The 19,955-nt window shown below is 37.5% G+C and overlaps 1 protein-coding gene across 8 annotated transcripts in view; it reads right to left on the bottom strand.

Annotated features, from left to right (window-relative positions):
- PATJ (PATJ crumbs cell polarity complex component) overlaps positions 1-18,084 on the bottom strand; it is a 291,845-nt gene extending 273,761 nt beyond the window's left edge. For 2 of the 8 annotated variants that reach the window (XM_032494434.1, XM_032494435.1), the window contains exons 1-5: positions 17,897-18,081; positions 7,104-7,160; positions 6,835-7,001; positions 4,459-4,653; positions 2,975-3,114 (exon numbers count right to left, since the gene is read on the bottom strand). In XM_032494434.1, the coding sequence (XP_032350325.1) occupies positions 2,975-3,114; positions 4,459-4,653; positions 6,835-7,001; positions 7,104-7,125 (524 nt within the window). In that variant the 5' untranslated portion in view covers positions 7,126-7,160; positions 17,897-18,081. Of the gene's footprint in view, positions 1-2,974; positions 3,115-4,458; positions 4,654-6,834; positions 7,002-7,103; positions 7,161-17,896 lie in introns of all 8 variants that reach the window. The other 6 variants (XM_032494431.1, XM_032494436.1, XM_032494432.1 and 3 more) reach the window with 6 other exon arrangements.
- Between the last annotated feature and the right edge of the window lie 1,871 nt (positions 18,085-19,955).

The following is a 19,955-nucleotide window of genomic DNA, read 5'->3' as shown; positions in this document are numbered from 1 at the left end:
ACCTCCGGGACATAATGTAAGCTTGGTTGGTATTCAAAGGCCTCTAGATTTGGTCCCAAAGTACTCTTCCCACTTGGATTCCTCCCTACATAACCCCTTTTCTGACTATTCTGATTTACTCTTTCCCTCTCAAACATGTCTGGCATTTCCTGCTTTTGTGTAAATGGTTTTCTCCATCTGTAACACCCTTCCACTCTGCACAGCCAAATTCAGCCACGTTATAACTGAGTGTTTCTCTCTCCTCATCGCTTACCTCATTATCTTGGTGCTCTGAACCACTTGTTTATCACTCACTGAACATTCATTTATTACCAAGAAGCTGTAGGCAGAGCTAGCTAAATCCTTCCCTATTAGATTTTAAGTTTTCTGAGGACAAGGACTCATACGTTTAGATTCCTCTTTAGAACCAACAAGTTGGATATTTCAATTTTTGATGCCAAAATTGTTGGTGGCTCTCACAATAGAGCATGTAGAATTAAAAATGTTGCTTATACATCCTTTTATTAATATTAGGAAAGATTTATGTTATATTAAAGAATAAAATTATTTATACTGTAAGACCTTGTCTTTATAAAAAGAAAACATTCTAATGTATTTTCTAGTTGTCTCAGGGTGGGCAAAGTCCAAGAGACTTTCTTTTTGTGGGGGCGGTTATTATATTTCTGTATTTTATAGTTTTCTTTTATAGGCATGTATTACTTTCATAATGTTTTTCCTAATTTTGAGATATATATTTTTAAAATTGAGAGTGTTGCTTGTGAACTTTTCCCTAGTCCTAAAGAAACATTAATTTTTAAATATGACCACTGTAGGACAATATGCAGGAATCACTTCCATTTTCCCATCTCCAGTGGTCCTCCTTTCTCTAACTTCTTCACCTCAAGTCCTATTCACAGCTTGTTCATTAAGGGAAATTTCTTAATCCCAAATGAATGAGTTACTCTGGAACCTTTTAGATCCTAAAATAACTCATTTTGCATAAGTTAATCCTTAATTTACTCACACTCAAATTTTCTATTTTCTGGAAATCAACCTATTTTAACCTACCTTTCCCTCTACCCTATAGACTTCCAAGACACCTCATTGCTTTCCAGTTAGTATCTGCCTACAGGATATATGCTCAACCCAAAATAAACAAGCTGCAGAGAAGTCTCCTGGAGAACATGATTATAATACATTCCAAAGTTGAATTGAATTCATTTTACTGCTACTATTATTTATAATTTAACTCTCTCATACCAAATATATGATTAAATTCACACTTCCCATTCAAGGGGAGACTAGTTCTTGTCTCTCCATTGCAACATTCAGAAATAATGGATTTCCAAGACTTTGAGAGCTACCAGGACTTAGGCAAGCTCCTAAAATAACAGTTCTACGTGGAAAGTCCTCAGAAGAAAGAACTGATGATGAAGACCATGATCTAGAAGGTCCTGCATGGCTGGTCCCTACCTCTCTCCAGCCCCTTCTTGCACTATCTTGCACTAGCTACCACACCAGACAAATATCAGACACACTCCAAGGATATGAGTGTGCTCCATCTCACCATAGGGCTACTGGTGAAAGGTCTTTCTATTCCTTTCCCTGACACCTTCTGCTCTCTGCAGACCCCACTGTCTCCTCTCAAATTTCCCTCCAAGCATCACTGCCCCTAGGTAGAGACCTGACTCCTCAGCATTGGTCAAGGGTCTTTACACACTCAAATATCAAACTCTTCTTTTTGGAAGTGTTCACCCCAATTTATAATTACACACTTATTAGTCCAGATAACTGAGACATAAGGATTCACCAAAAAAAGGTTGACAACATTTAAAATACACTAAAAACTACTGAATTGTACATTTTAAAATAGTGACGCTTACGTGAATTATATCCCAATAATGAGTTTTAAGTTTAAAAAGTTAAAAAGAGAAGTTAAGCCAATCAGTGTTAAGGGACTTCATAGCATTAAGGAAGCATTTGCCATGGGACTTCATAGCATTAAGGAAGGTAATGTCAAGTGACCCTAAGTCCAGCTTTACCCTGGATTGTCTAAGTTTGCCAGAATACACCTAATCTCCAAGAACATGAGGATAGTTTCTCAAATACAACCGACCACTGCTATGGCTCCTCTGAACATACATGAGGAAATGCTACATTAGATGGCAGAATAAAGTCATAGAAATTCATTATTTCAGAATTTTCAGCTGGGGAGACTAGAACTGATCCCCAATGAATAGAATGTGAATTCAAAACTATATTATTGATTGAGTTGTTTTTTTTTTTTTTAATACTAGTTATGCTACTGTTGCTATTTTTCTAACAGGCAGTAGTAATATAATGAATAGTGTGCTTTGTTAAAGGGGTAATAAACTAAAGACCTGTAATCAAAAAGACAAAAAAAGACAAAATACGTCTTGCACACAAATCTTAAAAAAATAAAACCCAAGCACAAGCGTAACAGAGAGGGAAATCACATAGACTAGAGAGGGCTTTTTATTGACAATAAGTGAAATAATGACTAGTGTGATATGACCACCAAAAAAGCCGCCATAGTCTCAAGTTTAATAAACAACATAGTATGCAGAATGTGAATTTCAATATGCCCATCTTATGGATCAGACCATAGATAAAATATCATGTTCAACTGTGAGAGAGTGTGGTGGAGTAGAAACAGCACCAGCTTTGCTGTCAGACAGTCTTGGAATCACATCATGGTTCCAGCATTAACAGCTCTGTGACTATAGGTAACCCACGGACCCTCTCTGAGACTCAGCCTTCTCATCTATAAAATGGAGTAATGATACCACTAGCTAGAGTGCTGCCACGAGTGTATGTGAGAACACCTGCAAAAGGCCTGAAAAGCACACAGGAAGGGGGAAAGTATTAGCTGCACTGTCCTTTTTGTATTACTGGTTTCTCAGTCCCTTTATAATAATGTTTTCAGAATTGTCAGAAAAGAATTAGCAAAACACAAAATGAACATCTTCCTCACCTGCCAGCAATACTCCCTGGCTGCACTTCCTTCACGAAGATATCGACTTCTCCCAGATTTTGACCTCTAAGGGCCACCACGCTGAATCCAAGGCCTCCAGTTGAGGGCCGTTCTATGTCTATATATTCAATTTGCCGGCCCTAATGAAGGGAAATTAAAAAAAAAAAAAAAAAGTCTATGAAGTAGGCATTTAACCAACATATCCTTTCTGAAGAACTGTAATTTCTACTTTGTGAACAGCCCCCAAAATAGCTTCTCCTAAGTCATTTCTGTAAAACCAAATAAACTCAGCATTTCAGTGGTAAATTATTCCTGGAAATTCTCTCACTTGATCATTTTCAGTAGAACATAAGAGGGCACGTGCCGTGTTCTGCAGCCTCAGGGAATTAGAGAGGTATTTTCACACTTCATTCACAGCATGAGATGAATCCCAAGCTGGATGAAAATTCCTGAGAAAAATGTCTTTTCCCACAGTAAATTCTACGGTACTTTTTACACTGAATTTCTTTAAGTTCTCTAAAAGAAAAACGTATTTTTAAATGAGGAAAGCAAATTAGACTTGTTAAAAAAAAAAAAAAATGCTAGTGTTGAGCCGTAAGTCAGAACCAGCTGCATTTTGTAGGACTGTTTTTAATTCTATAGTGATTAATTTGTCTTTAATTCCATTGTGCTGAATTTATATTCCACTTTATTAGGTTAATTCAAACAATTACGGAAAAGCCACCATTTAAATGGATCTACTTGTGACAAACAAGTATTTTATTGCTTTGGTTAATAACTGTATTTAATACATGAGAATTTCATAAAAGCAATCAACTAATAAAAGCATCGCATAAAAATAACTATTAATCAAATTAAGGGGATAGAGCAATAAGATCAAAAAAGGAATTAGGTATAGAACATTATTTAACTATCACATCTTAAACAGGTTCTTTTTAATTTTCAAACTCAAGTTTCACTTTTTAGGATACTTGTTGAAAGGCAAGGTGGACAAACACATCCAAAAATGCAATCATCTATTATTTAATTTTTAATAGGTATTAAGGATAAAACTAGGTTACTCTTTCAAATGTTTCTCTAGATTTTCCATATTATATTAGTTAAAATGCCCATTAAGTCTATCTTGATACAAAATTAAAAAGTTTCAAAGGAGTTACATCACTTCTGGTAGACATATTAATTTTCTTCCTATGAGCAAAATCATTAGAATTTTTTTCTTAACAAGTGTACAGATGTACCAGATTAGAGTCATTGTCCTAAAAACTCTCCTCACCACACTCATGGGTATTTTCCTTACTTAATTTAAGAATAAATTACTAACACACAGGTTTGAAAATAGTATCAATTCCTCCTAACAATATAAAAACACAAACAAAACACAGAGTAACACATTTTAAAGGCAAAAAGAGTGAGCATATGCTTCTTTTTTAACTTGTAACAAGAAAAATAAAACTTAGTATTCCCATGACAAGATATAACTTTACCTGGGCCATCTGTTGCATGATTGAGTTAAAATCTTCATTTCCTGACTTTGGAGTCCAAGGAAACAGCCCAGATACAGTTAAGTTATTAGAGGACCGGTGGGCATTTCCATTAGTAATGGCACCGTCCGTGAATACCAATAAACCTTTCCTAGAAAAGTCGAAGTTGGCTGAACAATCTGAGGGTATGTGGCTGAGCTGTTGGAGCAAAAAACAAGAGAATTATTAACAGAAACCTATAGATAAAAAAATTTCTATTCATTAAATACTATATTTTGCCCATCGCATGTATAATTGTGTTAAATATATACACATGCAAGAAATAAGATACAGATACATGGATCTGTGTTTATAACGCTATACTTTTTTATTTAGTATTACTCAAAATGTTTAACAGCCTAAAATTTGTTTTCATTTCCTGCCTTCTACCATTACCTCATGTTAATAGCATGTTCAACAGCTCATTATGCTTCACATACAGACACATCCAGTCATATATACATGCATTTAACCATACATTTCCTTTTGCATTTATCCATACATTTCCATGTGGGGAGCCACAATAGAGCTGCAGGTAGTATATAATTTAAAAACTCAGTATTTATTAAGTGCTTGCTATAAGCAAAGTACTATACCAAAACTCTTCCGTATTATCTCATTTAATTCTTACAATAGCTCTAGAAAATATTCTTATTTCTTTTTGTGAACATGAAAACTGAGGCACATAGGGATTAAGCAACTTGCCCGAGATTAATAGCAAATGAGTTGCAGAGCCATTTAAGCATTAGTAAAAACTGAGGGAAAATCCTGTAATTATGGGAACAGGAAAATAGAGGTTAATTTTCAAAATATCATTGGCTAGCGGGGAAGGCCTAGCTCAGTGGTAGAATGCATGCTTAGCATGCATGAGGTCATAGGTTCAATCCTTAGTATCTTCATTATAAATAAATAAATGCCTGTTACATCCCCCCCACCAAAAAACAAACAAATAAAAAAAATCATTCACTGATACAAGTGCCAACACAATAGAATAAAGGTAACATCAAGAACAAATGTCAATAGAAGAGGGTATAGCTCAAGTGGCAGAATACATGCTTGGCATGCATGAGATCCTGGGTTCAATCCCCAGTACCTCCTCCAAGAATAAAATAAATAAACCTAATTACCTCCCCATACTGCCCCCCCCAAAAAAAAAAAAATGTCAATAGGACATCATAGAAAAAATCAACACCCATAGAAACGCTATAAAAACGCTGATAGAAAAAAAAATCACAGGGATTTTATAATTGAATAGATAACATATGATTATTTATATAACAACTGCAAACTATATAAATATAAAAGATTGTTAATAATGATTAAGTGGTTGGTCAAGTCCACTCTTAGTCCAGTACAAGTGATAGATTTGTAGCAATCTTTTCCAATTTCTGTTGCTACCAATAACATTCACTGTTGTGACATACTCATTCCATGATCAGGGAATACAGAAACCTTAGTTTCAATATGGGGAATGCTAAAATTATGGTATAAATTCTGATCTACAGAAAGAAATTCACAGAAAGACATATGTGCAGAGTTTAATCCTTAATTAGTTATACAAATCACTTGCTAAATATTTATGGATAGGCATTTTGGTTTGTCAGCAAAAAACATTTTTTCCCAAATTTTGCTAATTTTCACTTCACAACTCTTGCTACATTATCTTTAATCGCATTTAAAATTCTGCCCAAATTTAATCTTAGGATAGCTCATTCAAGCTCAGCTTTTAGAATAGATGATTTAAAATCAATTTGCCATCTCTGACCCCAAGACACAGCAACCAAGATCTAAAACTATTCATTTATATCACTCCAAGCAGAGGTGCTATGTGTCTTATAATTCAACAACCATGTGCTTAGAGCCTGCAAGAGTTCAGGTACTATGCTAAATGTAGTGGAGAAAACACAAATAATAAAACACCAGACATACTGCTTCCACAATATCCATGACACTTGATATTTAGGTGATAATTATTTGATAAATATTTGATAATTATTCAGAGGTATAAATATGTAACATCCTACAAGGGCATAATCATTTCATGCTAGAAAAGACTTCATGAAGAAAATATATTTATGCTACTGTTTCATAATTTTGAAGAAATGTAGAGAATTCTCAAAGCATTTGACCTTTCCATAAATAAGTACAAAAATCATATTCTAAAGCCAAACACAAAATTTATTACCTACATGTTTAAACTACCCATGCCAATGCTACTCACAGGTCACAAGTCCCAGTACAGTCTCTTTGCTGAATTAAGAGTAGTTTGTATCTATCTCGTCCTATCTTTCTTTGCTGGTTTGAATATATCAAAACGTAAAACCCGGACTGGTAACTTACTTGCCCCTTCAGCTGCTTGATGGACTGCTGAAGTGTAAGTATTTGGTTGAAGAGAGGGCTCTTTAGTGTCTCATAAAACATAGACAGCTTCTCATTCTGTGAAGTATCACCCTTCTCCTGCAATTTCATTTTCAAGCGATCGAGAACTTGCAGGACCTGCAGTTTATCTTGTTTGAAGAAGGATAATCAGAGTACAAGTTAAATCCCATCTTATATTCCATTTTTGATTCATTAATTAACTTAATGATGGAAGTATATAGCTAGTATACCTGTAGCAGGATTTTCAGGCATTTTGAATTATTATCTTCAGTCACTTTTAAAGAAACCTAAAAAAAAAAATTTCAAATACAAAAAAAAAATTTACCATTGGTGTATACAAGTCTATAATCCTACAGAAAAATTAAAGAAAACCTCAAGAACATTCTCCATCAAAAGTCTTCACTCAGGAAATTCAACTTAAAACCACAATGAGGTGCCACTACACAGCCACTAAGATGGCTGAAACCAGAAAGCAAAACAATAGACAACATGAAGTGTTGACAAAGATATGAAGCAACTGGAACTCCGATACCTCACTACTAGAAATGTAAAATGGCACAAACACTTCGGAGAATAGTTTGGCAGTTTCTTAAAACTACTCTTACTGTATGACTCAGCACTTCCACTCCTAAATACTTACCCAAGAGAAGTGAAAATATATGCCCACAAAAAGACTTGTAGTTGAATGTTCTAAGAATTTTTATTCATAAAAGCCCCAAACTAGAAAAACCCAAATGTCTAATAACAGATGGATAAATCAATTATGATATAAAAGATAAAAGTACTCAGAAATAAAAAAGAAAAAATTACTGATACACATAACATGGGTGAATCTCAAAAATAGTATGTTAAGGGGAAGAAAACAGACAGACAGGGATATAGATTGTATGATTCCATTCATATGAAGTTGAATCTATAATTATAGATTAGTTTACATAGGCAAGTGGAAAGGAGTTGACTGGGTAGATATTTGAGGGAGCTTTTTAGAGTGATAGAAATGTTCTGCGTTTTGAATGGAGTACTGTTTACACAGATGTGTGTCAAAATTCATTGATCTATTTTTGTTACATTTTATTGTACATAAGTTATACTTTAATAACTTATTAATAATAAATCAACCAGAAGTTAATTTTTTTAAAAAAGGATCCTAGGCTGGAAAAGAACATCCAAATTAAGTAATCAAGAAGATAGTAGAGAGATTAGGGGGAAAAAACTCAAGCTCTACAAATAATCCCAGACTGGTCATCTGAGAGTCTCCAAGAAGTAACCACCCAGTATGGTATTTTCCATGGATAATGTTTTTAATTCCAATGATTTGCTCAAACTAGCCTACAATGTAATGTTATCAAAACTCAGAAAGCTAGCAAACTCCTTGCTATGATCAAAATGGCATTTTCACAGTGGTCATTTCCACTATTGGTGCACTGTTGTAATGAACCATTAAAGAAACATGAGTACTATGCAGTCAAAATGTTCTTACATCATTCCTAGATACAGCTGCTGAATGCAATCTTTATCTTGTAATTCAAGGTCACTAAGAGAGAAAGCGTATTAAAAACCAGTAAGGGATGCCTTTGCCATTGATACAGGGTCCACGTATTCCACCCAAATATTCACTGGATTCCATGAGAACTACCAAAAGAACTGCTAAATGGAGTATCACAGAAACACTTCTAATGTGCTCAGCATCTCAACTGTGCAACCCTTAAAACGAATATCCAAATAGCAGCCTATACTCTAGATGTCATGGAAGAACAGGTGGAAATATAAATATGCACCATCTTTTAGGAGAGCAATTTAGAAATATCTATCAATATATCAAATTTATATCCTCTTCTACCCCAAATATCTACTTCTAAATGTCTCTCCTAAAGAAGTACTTGCAAAAGGACACACAGATGTGTGTACAAGATATATACTGCAGTTTTTAATAACAATCAAACAATCAAAAGCAATCAGTCATTAAAATATTAAAGTCGGCCGGAATGTACTGAAACAGGAATGGGAAGGAAATGGTTAACAGCAAGCCTGTGGCTCAGTCTTTCAGCTAGGGATTCCCAGCTTGATACCAGACCTCCCTGTAAACAAGCTGAAGGTTTTTAATAGATAGCAGAGTCCCTCATTTTAAAAGGTCAGGAAATGCCTGATGTCTTAATTGCTTTTGTAAATAATCTGAGAACGTATGGATTTATGCGGCATGGCTGGCTGGAAGATGGGAGATAATCACAGACATTTTCTATTTGAGTAACTAATGTAGTATAAACCACTGGATCCCCCCAACAGAAAGAGCTTTCTTTGAGAAACTGTTTCTGTGTATATTGTTCAGAATTTGTCTGGGAACCCAAAACAAAAGATGTGTCCCAAGGTTGAATTTTACTTCTGTAAGCACATTATAAATTGCAGTAAATGTCTGTTAGAAATATATTTATAAATGACTTAATGTAAATTTATAGGAAGTAGGTATTTTAAGCATGTTGATAATATGTCCTAATATGATGAGAAAATGACATTCTTTGGAAGCTGTGCCCACCAGCAATGAATATTTGTGCCTAGCTCCTGTGTGAGCCTCCTGCCTGTAACCTCAGAATCATGAGTAAGGTTTGGTGCTGGGTAAGACGTCTCATTCATGGGAGGATGCTTTGGCAATTCAAATCTTCGTGTTAGCACAGGAACACTATCTAATGTACCCAACTAAATAGGGAAAACAGTAAGTTTCAGGATATGCACATTTTGTTAAGGAAAAATATACATACTTGTGTGTGCATAAGTTTCTAGACTTAGAAAAATAATCAACTGAGTAATAGAGATAACTTCCAGGAAGTAGAAGTGTAGATGGGGAGAAAAAAATTAGACTTTTACTTTACAGATTTTAGCACGTATTATTTTACTTTACAGATTTGAAAAGGACGTATTATTTTTATAACTTGAAAAGCAAGAGGGACAAAAAAATAATGGCGAAGATGGCCTAATCTTGGAGCAAGACAGATACGCAGCAAGATAATGATAACACTATAGGATAATTACATTGTAAGGCATATACATACCATAGCAGAGGTGTGTACCATGTACTAAAGAGAAATTATAAAAAGAGAGTGACTCCCCCTTCTGCGGAAGTTTGGGAAAGCTGGAATGAGAACACCCTAGACACCTCTCTCACACACACACACACACAAAAATAGCATGAAAAGCAGAGTGATCATTCGTCCTCGTTTGCCTAAAATAGCCTCAGATTACCCAGCATCATTATTAATAGTGCTCCATTTCACGCTCAGAAGTGCTCCAGTTTGAATGACATATAAGGCTGCCCTAGGTTAGTGGTTCTTAAATTTGAGCATGCATCGGAATCACCTTGAGGGCTTGTTGAAAAGCAAACTCTGGGGCCCACTCCCAGGGTTTCTGATTCTGTGGGTCAGAAGCCATCACAGAGAACTTGCATCTCTAATGAAGTTCCCATGTGATCCTGGTGCAGCTAGCCCAGAGATCACAATTTGAGAACAACCACATACAGGTGGAAAAGTGCATGACGCTGAGACTAGTAACTAGCTCTAAATGAACTACTATAAGGTCTCTAAAAGTAGCAGAAAGGAAAAGTAGTTTAGACCAGGGTTACCACAAGTGTGTACTGTGAGTTGATGCTTGACCCAGAAAGAGATAAATATCAAAATTAGGAATAAGCATTTAGAAATCATGGACTAGACAGTCATGTATATCTATTAAATTTAGGAATAAAAATTTGATTCACACTGTATTGTAATTTCATTTTTCTAACACTTCATTTTTCTAATAATTTATTTTACAAAAATATCAGTCCTTGAAAGATGGCAGGGGGCAGGGTACTCTAAATTTTCACCACTGATAGTTTGAGAAGCACTGGTTTAGACAGACTATTTTGAGAGGGTCCTTGTAAACAATGCTAAGTAGACTGGTCTTTATCCTGTAAGCAGCAGGAAGTAATCAAAAGCTTTTAAGTAGGGAAGTATTGAGTCCAGATTTCTATTTAAAAAGATGATTCTGGTAATGGGATAGATTAGTGGTCTTCAAACTTTTTTAAACACTCATTCCCGTCAGTAAAAATATGTTGACTGCTCATCTTATTTTTTGTATAATTATAAACATTTATTACTATATCTCCATATCACATGTATTTAAAAACATATATGAAATAGAAACATCATGAGAGTAAAGTAAAAACTAAAAAGCAAGACTTTACTGTCCTCTTCCTACCCTTGCAATGGATCACCCTGCACATTTTGGAAACAATGGTGGTAGAAGAGTATCCCTCAGCAAGGGCTAAGGTTAGAAACTGGTTGGCCATCCAACCCTATGACTCACATTCTACAAAGGCTAAACTATGTCCACAAAGCAGGCCTGGAAAATTACTACAACTTCATGGTGTTGGGTAACATCTAGGGAAGGACACTAAAGCCTGAAGAACATAAGAGGACAGAAGGAAGAAATACAATAACTCTACAGCTGAACATCTGGGCGAGGCAGCATGTATGCCGAAAAGAACCTATGTCTCATTCATTTTATGGTCATGGGAAATCTTCAGCCAAACAACTTTGACCTATTTGGCCAGGCTAAGAAACTAACAGGGCTGACAGCAAGGAATTTCAACTTTGTTTAAACACGGTTAAAACTGAGTCTAGCTTGTTGTAGACAGGCTACCTACAATCGATCAGAGCCTAGACATTAAACACCACAGTGTGCCACTGTCCTCATAACCGTACAGCCTCCAGAGAACGAGTGGTCTACTGTGTACAGTTTCCACTCCATCACTGATCCAAGAGTTTGTGCCATGAGTGTTTCATGTTTGGTTCACTGTAGAATTTGACTGAAGGAAATTATAATGTTGTGGTTTTTTTCCAAAAATACCCATTCCCTTAACCATCGCCGATTACTGGAATGCTTGAGAAAAGCTGATGCAGAGTTAGAAATGTAATTTGATTTAAATTTAGAGGTGAAGGAAACTTATTGAAAAGATGTATTAACCTCCTCAGTTGAAGAATAGAGGCAAATTAAGGACCCTGAGAAACACACTTTTCAGACCCCCAAGAGCACACAAGAAAATAACTGCCTGGGACACCTTATACTTCTTTCTCAAACTAAAAAAACCTTCTATTTCTGTTTTGAAAATGTGATTTAACAAGACGTCTTATACTTCTCTCTTGAAAAACTGAGAGAAGATTACTGGGATTCTGTCTGGGAAAGGACAGGTCGTCTGCCTCTAACTGCAGGTATGAAGTGGACAGATCACAATCAGACTGCACATTAACTCCTCAACAGCAAATAACCAGAGCTCAAGGGAACCAGGGAGTCCGAACAACCTAAAAGTCATTTACACTAGAAGCTAACACAACATTGTAAATCAACAATATGTCCATTAAAAATAAAAATTATTACCTGTAGATGAAGTCATGATTTCAGAAGTTATTCAAAAATGGAAGTCTATGGTCAGCTTTAACTTTTATTGTTTCCTTTGGAGTGCAAAGCTCAAGTTGTGTCTAATTATCAAAGCTCAGCATTTATGAGGTACTGATTAAATTCAAAACAAACTCTCCTAGTCAAAGAGTGTTAGTGGCTCTTCACTTGAACTACAAACATACAAATCTGCTGCCACCCCGGTGCAGATTCAAGACAGGTGTCTTGGCCTTGTGTCCCTGCCAAATGACAAGGCCTTTTCTAAACCCCTTAGATGTTTAAATAAATAAATAACACTGTATTTTTGGCTGCTGCCACAACATTATACTCCTGGAATTTTGTAAACAGATATATAAATTCCAGAATCATCCTGATATTTGGGGGCCATGAGCCTAAGCCAAAGGCAATGTTTAAGTCCATTTAATGCTGGACATTTACGTGTTGAAATTGAAGCTGAAAGAGACCATGTTAACCTCAGAATAGTTCAGTTAGCTAAAATACTAATTTTGGGGGGGAAGGGTATAGCTTAGTAGTAGAGTACATGTTTAGCATGCACGAGGTCCTGGTTCAATCCCCAGGACCTCCATTGAATTAAACTAATTACCTCCCCTCCCCCACAGTAAACCAAAAAATAAATAAATAAATGATAACATTAAAATTTAAAATACTAATTTTTCTCATTGAACTATTCAAAGTTAATTCGTATCGATTTCTGTCTGTAGCTCAGCCACTGTATAAGAACAAAGTTACCTGTTTTATGATCTGCTTATGTATTCCCGTTGGTGGGCATTTTCTCTGATGATAGGCAAAAAACCAGATCTGGGCAATTTTCACACTTCTGGATCTCTGATCATGTGCCAGGCTGAATGCTTTATAATATCTTATTTAATCCTTTCAACTGTAAATATTTAGTATTTTTTATTAACTCTATTTTATAGATGAGGACCAGCCCCTCACCGAAAAGAACCAGGCATTTATACTTTTCACTAATGATTAGTTTCCACCTCAAATATTCTGTTCAATTCTCCCCACACTGTAGACTGTATGCCCTTAATGTCACTCCAGAAATATAGTCATGCCACTTTGGCATGTGTCAAAACAGTCCTAAGAAATTGTGAAATATGCCTAACTATGCTTTAGATACCCTTCCCGCCAATGTTCACCCTCCTTTCTTCTTTTGGCCTTTTCCCAAAATCCATTTTATCTGTCACTAAATCAAGTAACTAGTTTTTTGGTGGTGACTCTGTACCATGCAGGGTCATCCTGTATAATATCTCATTTATCTTCTTAACAATGTATTATCTGGAGTTCGTAAATGCAGAAAACAATTCAAAAAATTTCAAAAAAAAAAAAAAAAACCAAAACCAAGAGGCAAAGCACTTTGGAAAAGGTAACAGAGGAAGGTGATACAGCTGCCACTGAGTGGAATTAATTTCACCTTGAGAGGAAGAAAGTCAACTGTTGAGACTTTTTCAGCAGATAACTACTTTAAAAATGAGAGTTTGATATTTCAAATTTTCAGTAGAGAGGCAACGTTTGTAAACCTAATGGTCAACATCTACTTAACTCATCTCTCTGTCCTGGAGGTTTCTTAGAAGCTCCAGAAAATAACACAGAAACGGACTGCCTTTCTCAAGGCAGAAGCCTTATCCATTCCCTATTATGAAAGCCATGCCCATCAATTAGGGGCTAAAGCTAAGTGAAAACAGGTTTGCCCCTAAAAGTCTGCAGGCCTGGGCCTGTAAGCTATCTACCAATCAGGTAAGGTGTGCAGAGTACCAAAGCAAAGGGCTCTTTTAAGACTAACGTTAGACAATGCTCATTTCACAGAGGTTTTACTAATTTTGTTTAACCCCAAGGCAGCTTCACAAATGCATGCAATTAATACAGACAAAATTCAAATCTGAAATCCTTAAAACACACACTATCTTTGTGTGCAATATTACTGTTTGGCAGGTTTTTAAACTATATAAATGGTAATTATACTGTTTGTTTATCCTTCAACAATCTGCTTTTGCTCAACTTCACACTTTTAAGATTTAGTTATGCTGACAGATACAGCTCCTTTTCACCCACTGCAACTCCTAAATAGAGGAACACATGATTTATTCACCCAGTCTCCTGTTGATGAGCATTTCCTAACAAAAAACAGGATTAGAAAAAATGTCTATTTCACTAACCAACTTCTTTCCAATTTATTCAATAACCAATTGTTGAAATATGGGAGAATCTACAGCTTATGAGCTTTGAAATCATAGAGACCTGGGTTATACTCTTGGGACCAGCTCTGTGTTCTTATGGCCAACTATTTAAATCTCCCTATGCTTCAGTCTCCTCATTTATAAAATAGAGTTATAATAAAAAATTCTAAATATTTACAATTGAAAGGATTAAATAAGACATTATAAAGCATTCAGCCTGGAACACAGTGAACATTCAATAAATGGTAGCTATTAGTATTAACATCTCTTTTCTTTTTTTTTAATTTTGTTTTTATCATGAAGGGAGGTAATTAGGCTTATTTATTTATTTATTTTAATAGCGGTACTGGGGATTGAACCCAGGACCTTGTGCATACTAAGCACGTGGTCTGCCATTGAGCTATACCCTCCCCCTAACATCTCTTTTCAATCAACATTATTTAAGATATTTGTGGGCTTCAAAAAGGTGAATAATTATTTTAGCTGAAATTTTCCCTTTGTAATTAATAAGTGGTTATTTCTCAAAAGACTGAAAAACAAAAAACTTCACCAATGCAATGAATACAAGGGAAGGGGGAGTGGGGAGGCCTATAAAGTTGAGAGTTTAAAAAAAAAATCAGTTTGTAAATAGGAATGTAAGAGCTTCAGTAAACCAAACCCTCTTTAGGATAAACATACTCATACTACATCCTATCCTAGTGCTATTCAACAGAAATGTGAGCTACATATATAATTTTTTTTTAGTAGCCACATGAAAAGTAAAAAGAAACAAGTGAAGTTAATTTCCACTACATATTTTACTTCACCCAATATATAAAAATTATCATTTCAATATGTAAGTATAAAAATGCAGTATTTAGGTTTTTACACCAAATCTTCAAAATTTGATGTGTATTTACACTTACAGTACATCTCAACCCCAACTACCCCTATTTCAAGTGCCTAGTCACAGGTGAAGTAGCTAACCATGTTGACAGTGCAGTTTTCACCTAGGCTTTTTAAGATCCCCGTACAGTGTTTTTCACCAAAGACTCTGCTTATCAGCTAATACAGTTTCGATGCCTTTTATCAAAGTAACGACCAGAATGAGCATACTCCCAAACTGGAGCTCTTCCCAATGAATGCAGAGAAACTCCTTAATTTTATCAGAATTAAACATCTCATTGGAGGAGCAAAAAGTGGAAGAACAGCTTGCAGTTTACAGGATGCATTCTTGAACTTTATTTCATTTCAACCTCCCCAAACTCAGTGAGGTAGAACATTTACAAATGGGAAAAGAGGACCAGAGTCCAGTGACATGCCATGAGTTACACTGTGGGTAAACCCAACGCCAGGTCTCCAAACCCCACAGGCTACAGCCGTGCAAATGCAAAAAAATAAGCAGTCTCTCCATCTTCAGCACAGATCCATTCCGACAACGAGGAAGGCTACTGACAGGCTCTAAATTTCTCTCCACTGGCACCAGAACCTAGAATAAGCACTTTAAAAAAGGCATTCAAATCTATGCAAAAACATCTGAGTACACATGAATGGTTAGGCAATCTCAAATATTAAGGTGGAAGAGTTCTGCTTCTCAACGTTTACTACCAAGGTGAACAAAAACTTAAGTAAACAAATTAAACCCCACTTTAGCTTCCCCAACCTAATGTATTTTTGTTAAAGTTTAACAAAGCAAGGTAATTCAGACTGCTTGGTTGTTTAGCTTAAGGATAATTATTAAGTGCTTTTAAATAAAAATGTAAATACAAGGATTACTGAGTGCTGAACCACTGTCTCAGAATCACAGGTTCTAAAAGTGAACTCATCATGGGAAAAATACAGATTTTTCTTTTTAAGAATACTAACTAAAAGACAATATATCATAGTTTTACTGGTGTTTATTTCCAATGGCAAGTGGATGTGTGCTTTTAGTTCCTTTTCTGAAAATTCTCTCCAATTTTTTCTACAGTATGTTAGCTTTATAGTTATAAAAAAAAAAATCAATACATGACTTGAAGTTACTAAGGCATCTTTAAACAGAAATGAGAGCTTAATACAATTTATTTTCAACTTTAAACACAACTATTACTCCAAAGTCAAGCTCTTCTCACACGACCATTAATAGCATCTCAATTAGCAAGGGCAAATCTCTTCATAAATCCTATCTGTAAAGCACCATCCAGCTCCTTTATTAATTTTCTAATTATTTTAAATTTTTAATAATCCTTATAGAGGTCGTTAGGGGCCTAGAAACGTCAAGCTCACTTTAGCTAAAAGTCACGACCTAATTTTTCTGATGCTGCAAAAAGAACCGATTTGAGTTTTCACTCCCACTCTGCTCTAGCTTTTCTTTTAAACAGTTGTGTGCAAATGAATTGGCAGCTAGTAGGAGCTTGGACGGCCTAGACGTGGTATCACCACCCTCGGTGTAACAGATTTCTTTTTATTCCAGGCCTCTGGAAGCTTCTTCCTTCATTTAAGAAACACCTGTTTATTGCGCACCTACCAATGGCTAGACTCTAAGTACGGCTGAGAAGCAGCCTATAGCAACATGGCCCTTAAAGTCCACTCTTAACCGCGCAGACAAACCAGTAAACTACTAACTTGAATCCAAAGTGATAAGAGCCATCTGGAGATAAGACAAAGGGCCAAGAGTACACTCCAGGGGGAGATTAATTTGGCCTGCTAGGTGTCCCAGGAGGGCTGAGGCGCTCTGGAGAGGGTGGGGGAGATTTGAAAATACTTTCCTGAGCTTGACTTAAAACAGAAATCCAGCAATTTCCCGAAACGCTGGAGCCAGAGCACTTTCCGCCTGGCCCTCCCCATCTACAGAGTGAGGCTAGCAGAGCCCAGGCCTGACGACCGGCCTGGGAACTCAGCTACGTGACGACCAGGCGCCCAAATGGGGACGGGGCCAAATCGCCTCTCAGCTGAGATCTGGGCAGCCGCTCCGGGACCCCGAGCAGGCCACCACCTGTTCACTCCTTTCACCCTCACCGGTTGGGAAAAGCCTTCGCCCAGCTCTGGGGGCGAAGCGAAGCGAAGGCACCGATGTGGGTGCAAAATTTGATCCCGGCCACTCCCGGTACAGACTCGGGCCGAGATTTGAGGGCCGGTAGGGCCTGCCGAGGCGGGGCGGCTTCGCTGCCCGCGGCCTCCGGCGAGCCTGCACTGAGGGGTGGGGACGGGAGTGTGGCCACCGGGCCGGACGCAGGAGGTCGGCGCCCCGCACCTTCCGTGGGCCCGGCCCAGCACCCGGCGACACCCTCGGTCTCCCGTACCCAGTCCTCCCGGAGGGCGGGCGGAGAGCGCGCCGGGGCAGGGGAGGAGGTTCCGGACGCAGGGAGAGCTGCGCTGGCCGGCTCGAGGCGCACGGTCCCGGCGGCGCAGCGCGCGCCCTCACGGCCGGCCCCCGGCTTTACCTGGTCCGGCGGAGGCGCCGGTGGGAACCCGGAGCGGGCGGGCGGGTTCGGCGTCCGCCCTCCCTCACCTGGGCGGAAGTGAGAGGCCTAGGGCGTCCGCGCCTCACCTGGAGGCCCTCCCCTCGCTCCCACCCTCCCCGCCGGGGCGGGGCGCCGAGGTGGCGCGGGAGGGGCGAGCGGGGGGAGCCCCAGGCCGCGGGAGGCTGAGTCTGGAGGGGAATGCGGGGTCGATTGGCTTCTCTACTTTCTTCAGGTTGAACTGGGCGATGAAGGGTTAAAGAGCCTGGAAAAGGTGGGATTTGGGGACTGAGTGGGCAAACGAAAACCCAAGTAGTGAACAGATCCGGCTGGACAGGTGTTGTAGGAGGGCTGGGCTGAGAGCGAGACCCACGATCAAGGAAATTAAAGACACTGATAAAAGGATATGGGCAAATCTGCTTGGTGCCTCGGTGTCCCTTTCTTTTCCCGTTCTGTTACCCTCTCGCGTTTTCTATACCCGCTGACCCAACAACATTCTAAGTATAACTGATTTTTTTCCCCTCATTTATATGGGAAAAGAAAAGAAACCAATCTAGCAGTATTTGCTTGCAGTATGAGAGGTGCTAGCTTATACATTAACTCGTTTGTTCTGCGAAAAACCTGCTGAAGATCCTGCGCACCTACAGGTTAAGTAATTCGCCCAAAGTTTGGACCCAGACGGGATCCTCTGACTCTCAAGTTCAGTGTCGATTTACCTTTACGTTTTAGCATTTTCACTCTTGATATCATGAGCTGATTTTGAGAAAGTTCTGTGTAAAACCTACAGTGGCTTTACTCTACTCTTTCTAATGTAACTTTATAATTTTGATGATAGGCGTTTTGTCTAATACAGTCCACACATTAACAACGAATAGAATCAATCTTTAGGTGTGTATTCACTAAATAAATCCAATAGTTCGTTAAGCACTGTGACTGACTGCAAAATGTTAATATGGCATACCTGTCCTCAAGAAAGGTGTTACAAAACAACTGCAACTTAAGGACATCTCTTATAAAATCATGCACTTGTCACCTTGTAATCTTATTTAATTTTTTTTAAAGAAAATGTCACTTATTAGGGCTGGTAAAAAAAAAGATACACAATTTCAGCATGGTCTCTGCCTCTTAGGAATGAACAAATTTTTGAGGGAAATAAACTTTATACAATAACTTAAATCACCAAATAGAAAGAAGCCAGAACTTTCCGAAAATAAAGAGACCTATTATGCTTATTGAAAGTATCTGTTAGGACTGAAACAGGTCTTAACAGGTGTTTAGGATTTGCTTAAAGTAAACTGGAGAAGGAAATGCTTCCTAAATCAGGCAGGCAGCATACAGGTGGAGACAAATTATCTCGAAGCATCACCTTGCAAACATTAGGTCTCTTAATCTAACATTTGATGATAGTTATGAACATATTCCTACTTTTAAAAAAAAATAATGTGACTTTTAATTAACTGGGAAACAAAGTTCAAACTCCATTTCTTAGTATCCAAGGCCCTCTAAGGTCTCCCTTTCTTGCTGACTCTTCAACCTTCTCCAAGATCTTATTCTGGCCAGTCTGGTCTACTCTATGCCCTTGGAATAATGACACCATGTCTTCTCTTGGTTACTCATCTCTTTTCCGTGCTTGGAATGTTCTATGAGCTGTACCCTTCCCCCAGGGCCTCCATGACCATTCCCAGAGAACATCCATTTCCACCACATTTAATCTCATTTTCTCCATATTTTACTGTTGTTATTTTAATGTGAGCTTTCTTCTGACTCGTGCCTGTAATTTAAAAAAAAATTAACTTATTCAATATATTTTTTAAGGAGCTTACTCTGGTACACATTATCTGGCATAGAATTTTCTGATTTTTAACCTCTGAGAACCCTCGAGTGTCTTATTCATAGAATGATGAAGATGAACACAATTTTTAAGAACACATCTCTGAAGTCAGAAAATCTGAACTTGAGTCCCGACTCCACTATTTCCTAAAATATGTGACTTTGACAATTTACTTAACCCTTCTAATTCCCATTAGTGAAATTTCAGTAC

This window comes from Camelus ferus, chromosome 13 (assembly GCF_009834535.1).
Source record: "Camelus ferus isolate YT-003-E chromosome 13, BCGSAC_Cfer_1.0, whole genome shotgun sequence".
Taxonomy (NCBI): Eukaryota; Metazoa; Chordata; class Mammalia; order Artiodactyla; family Camelidae; genus Camelus; species Camelus ferus.
This window is presented reverse-complemented; position numbering and strand designations above follow the sequence as displayed.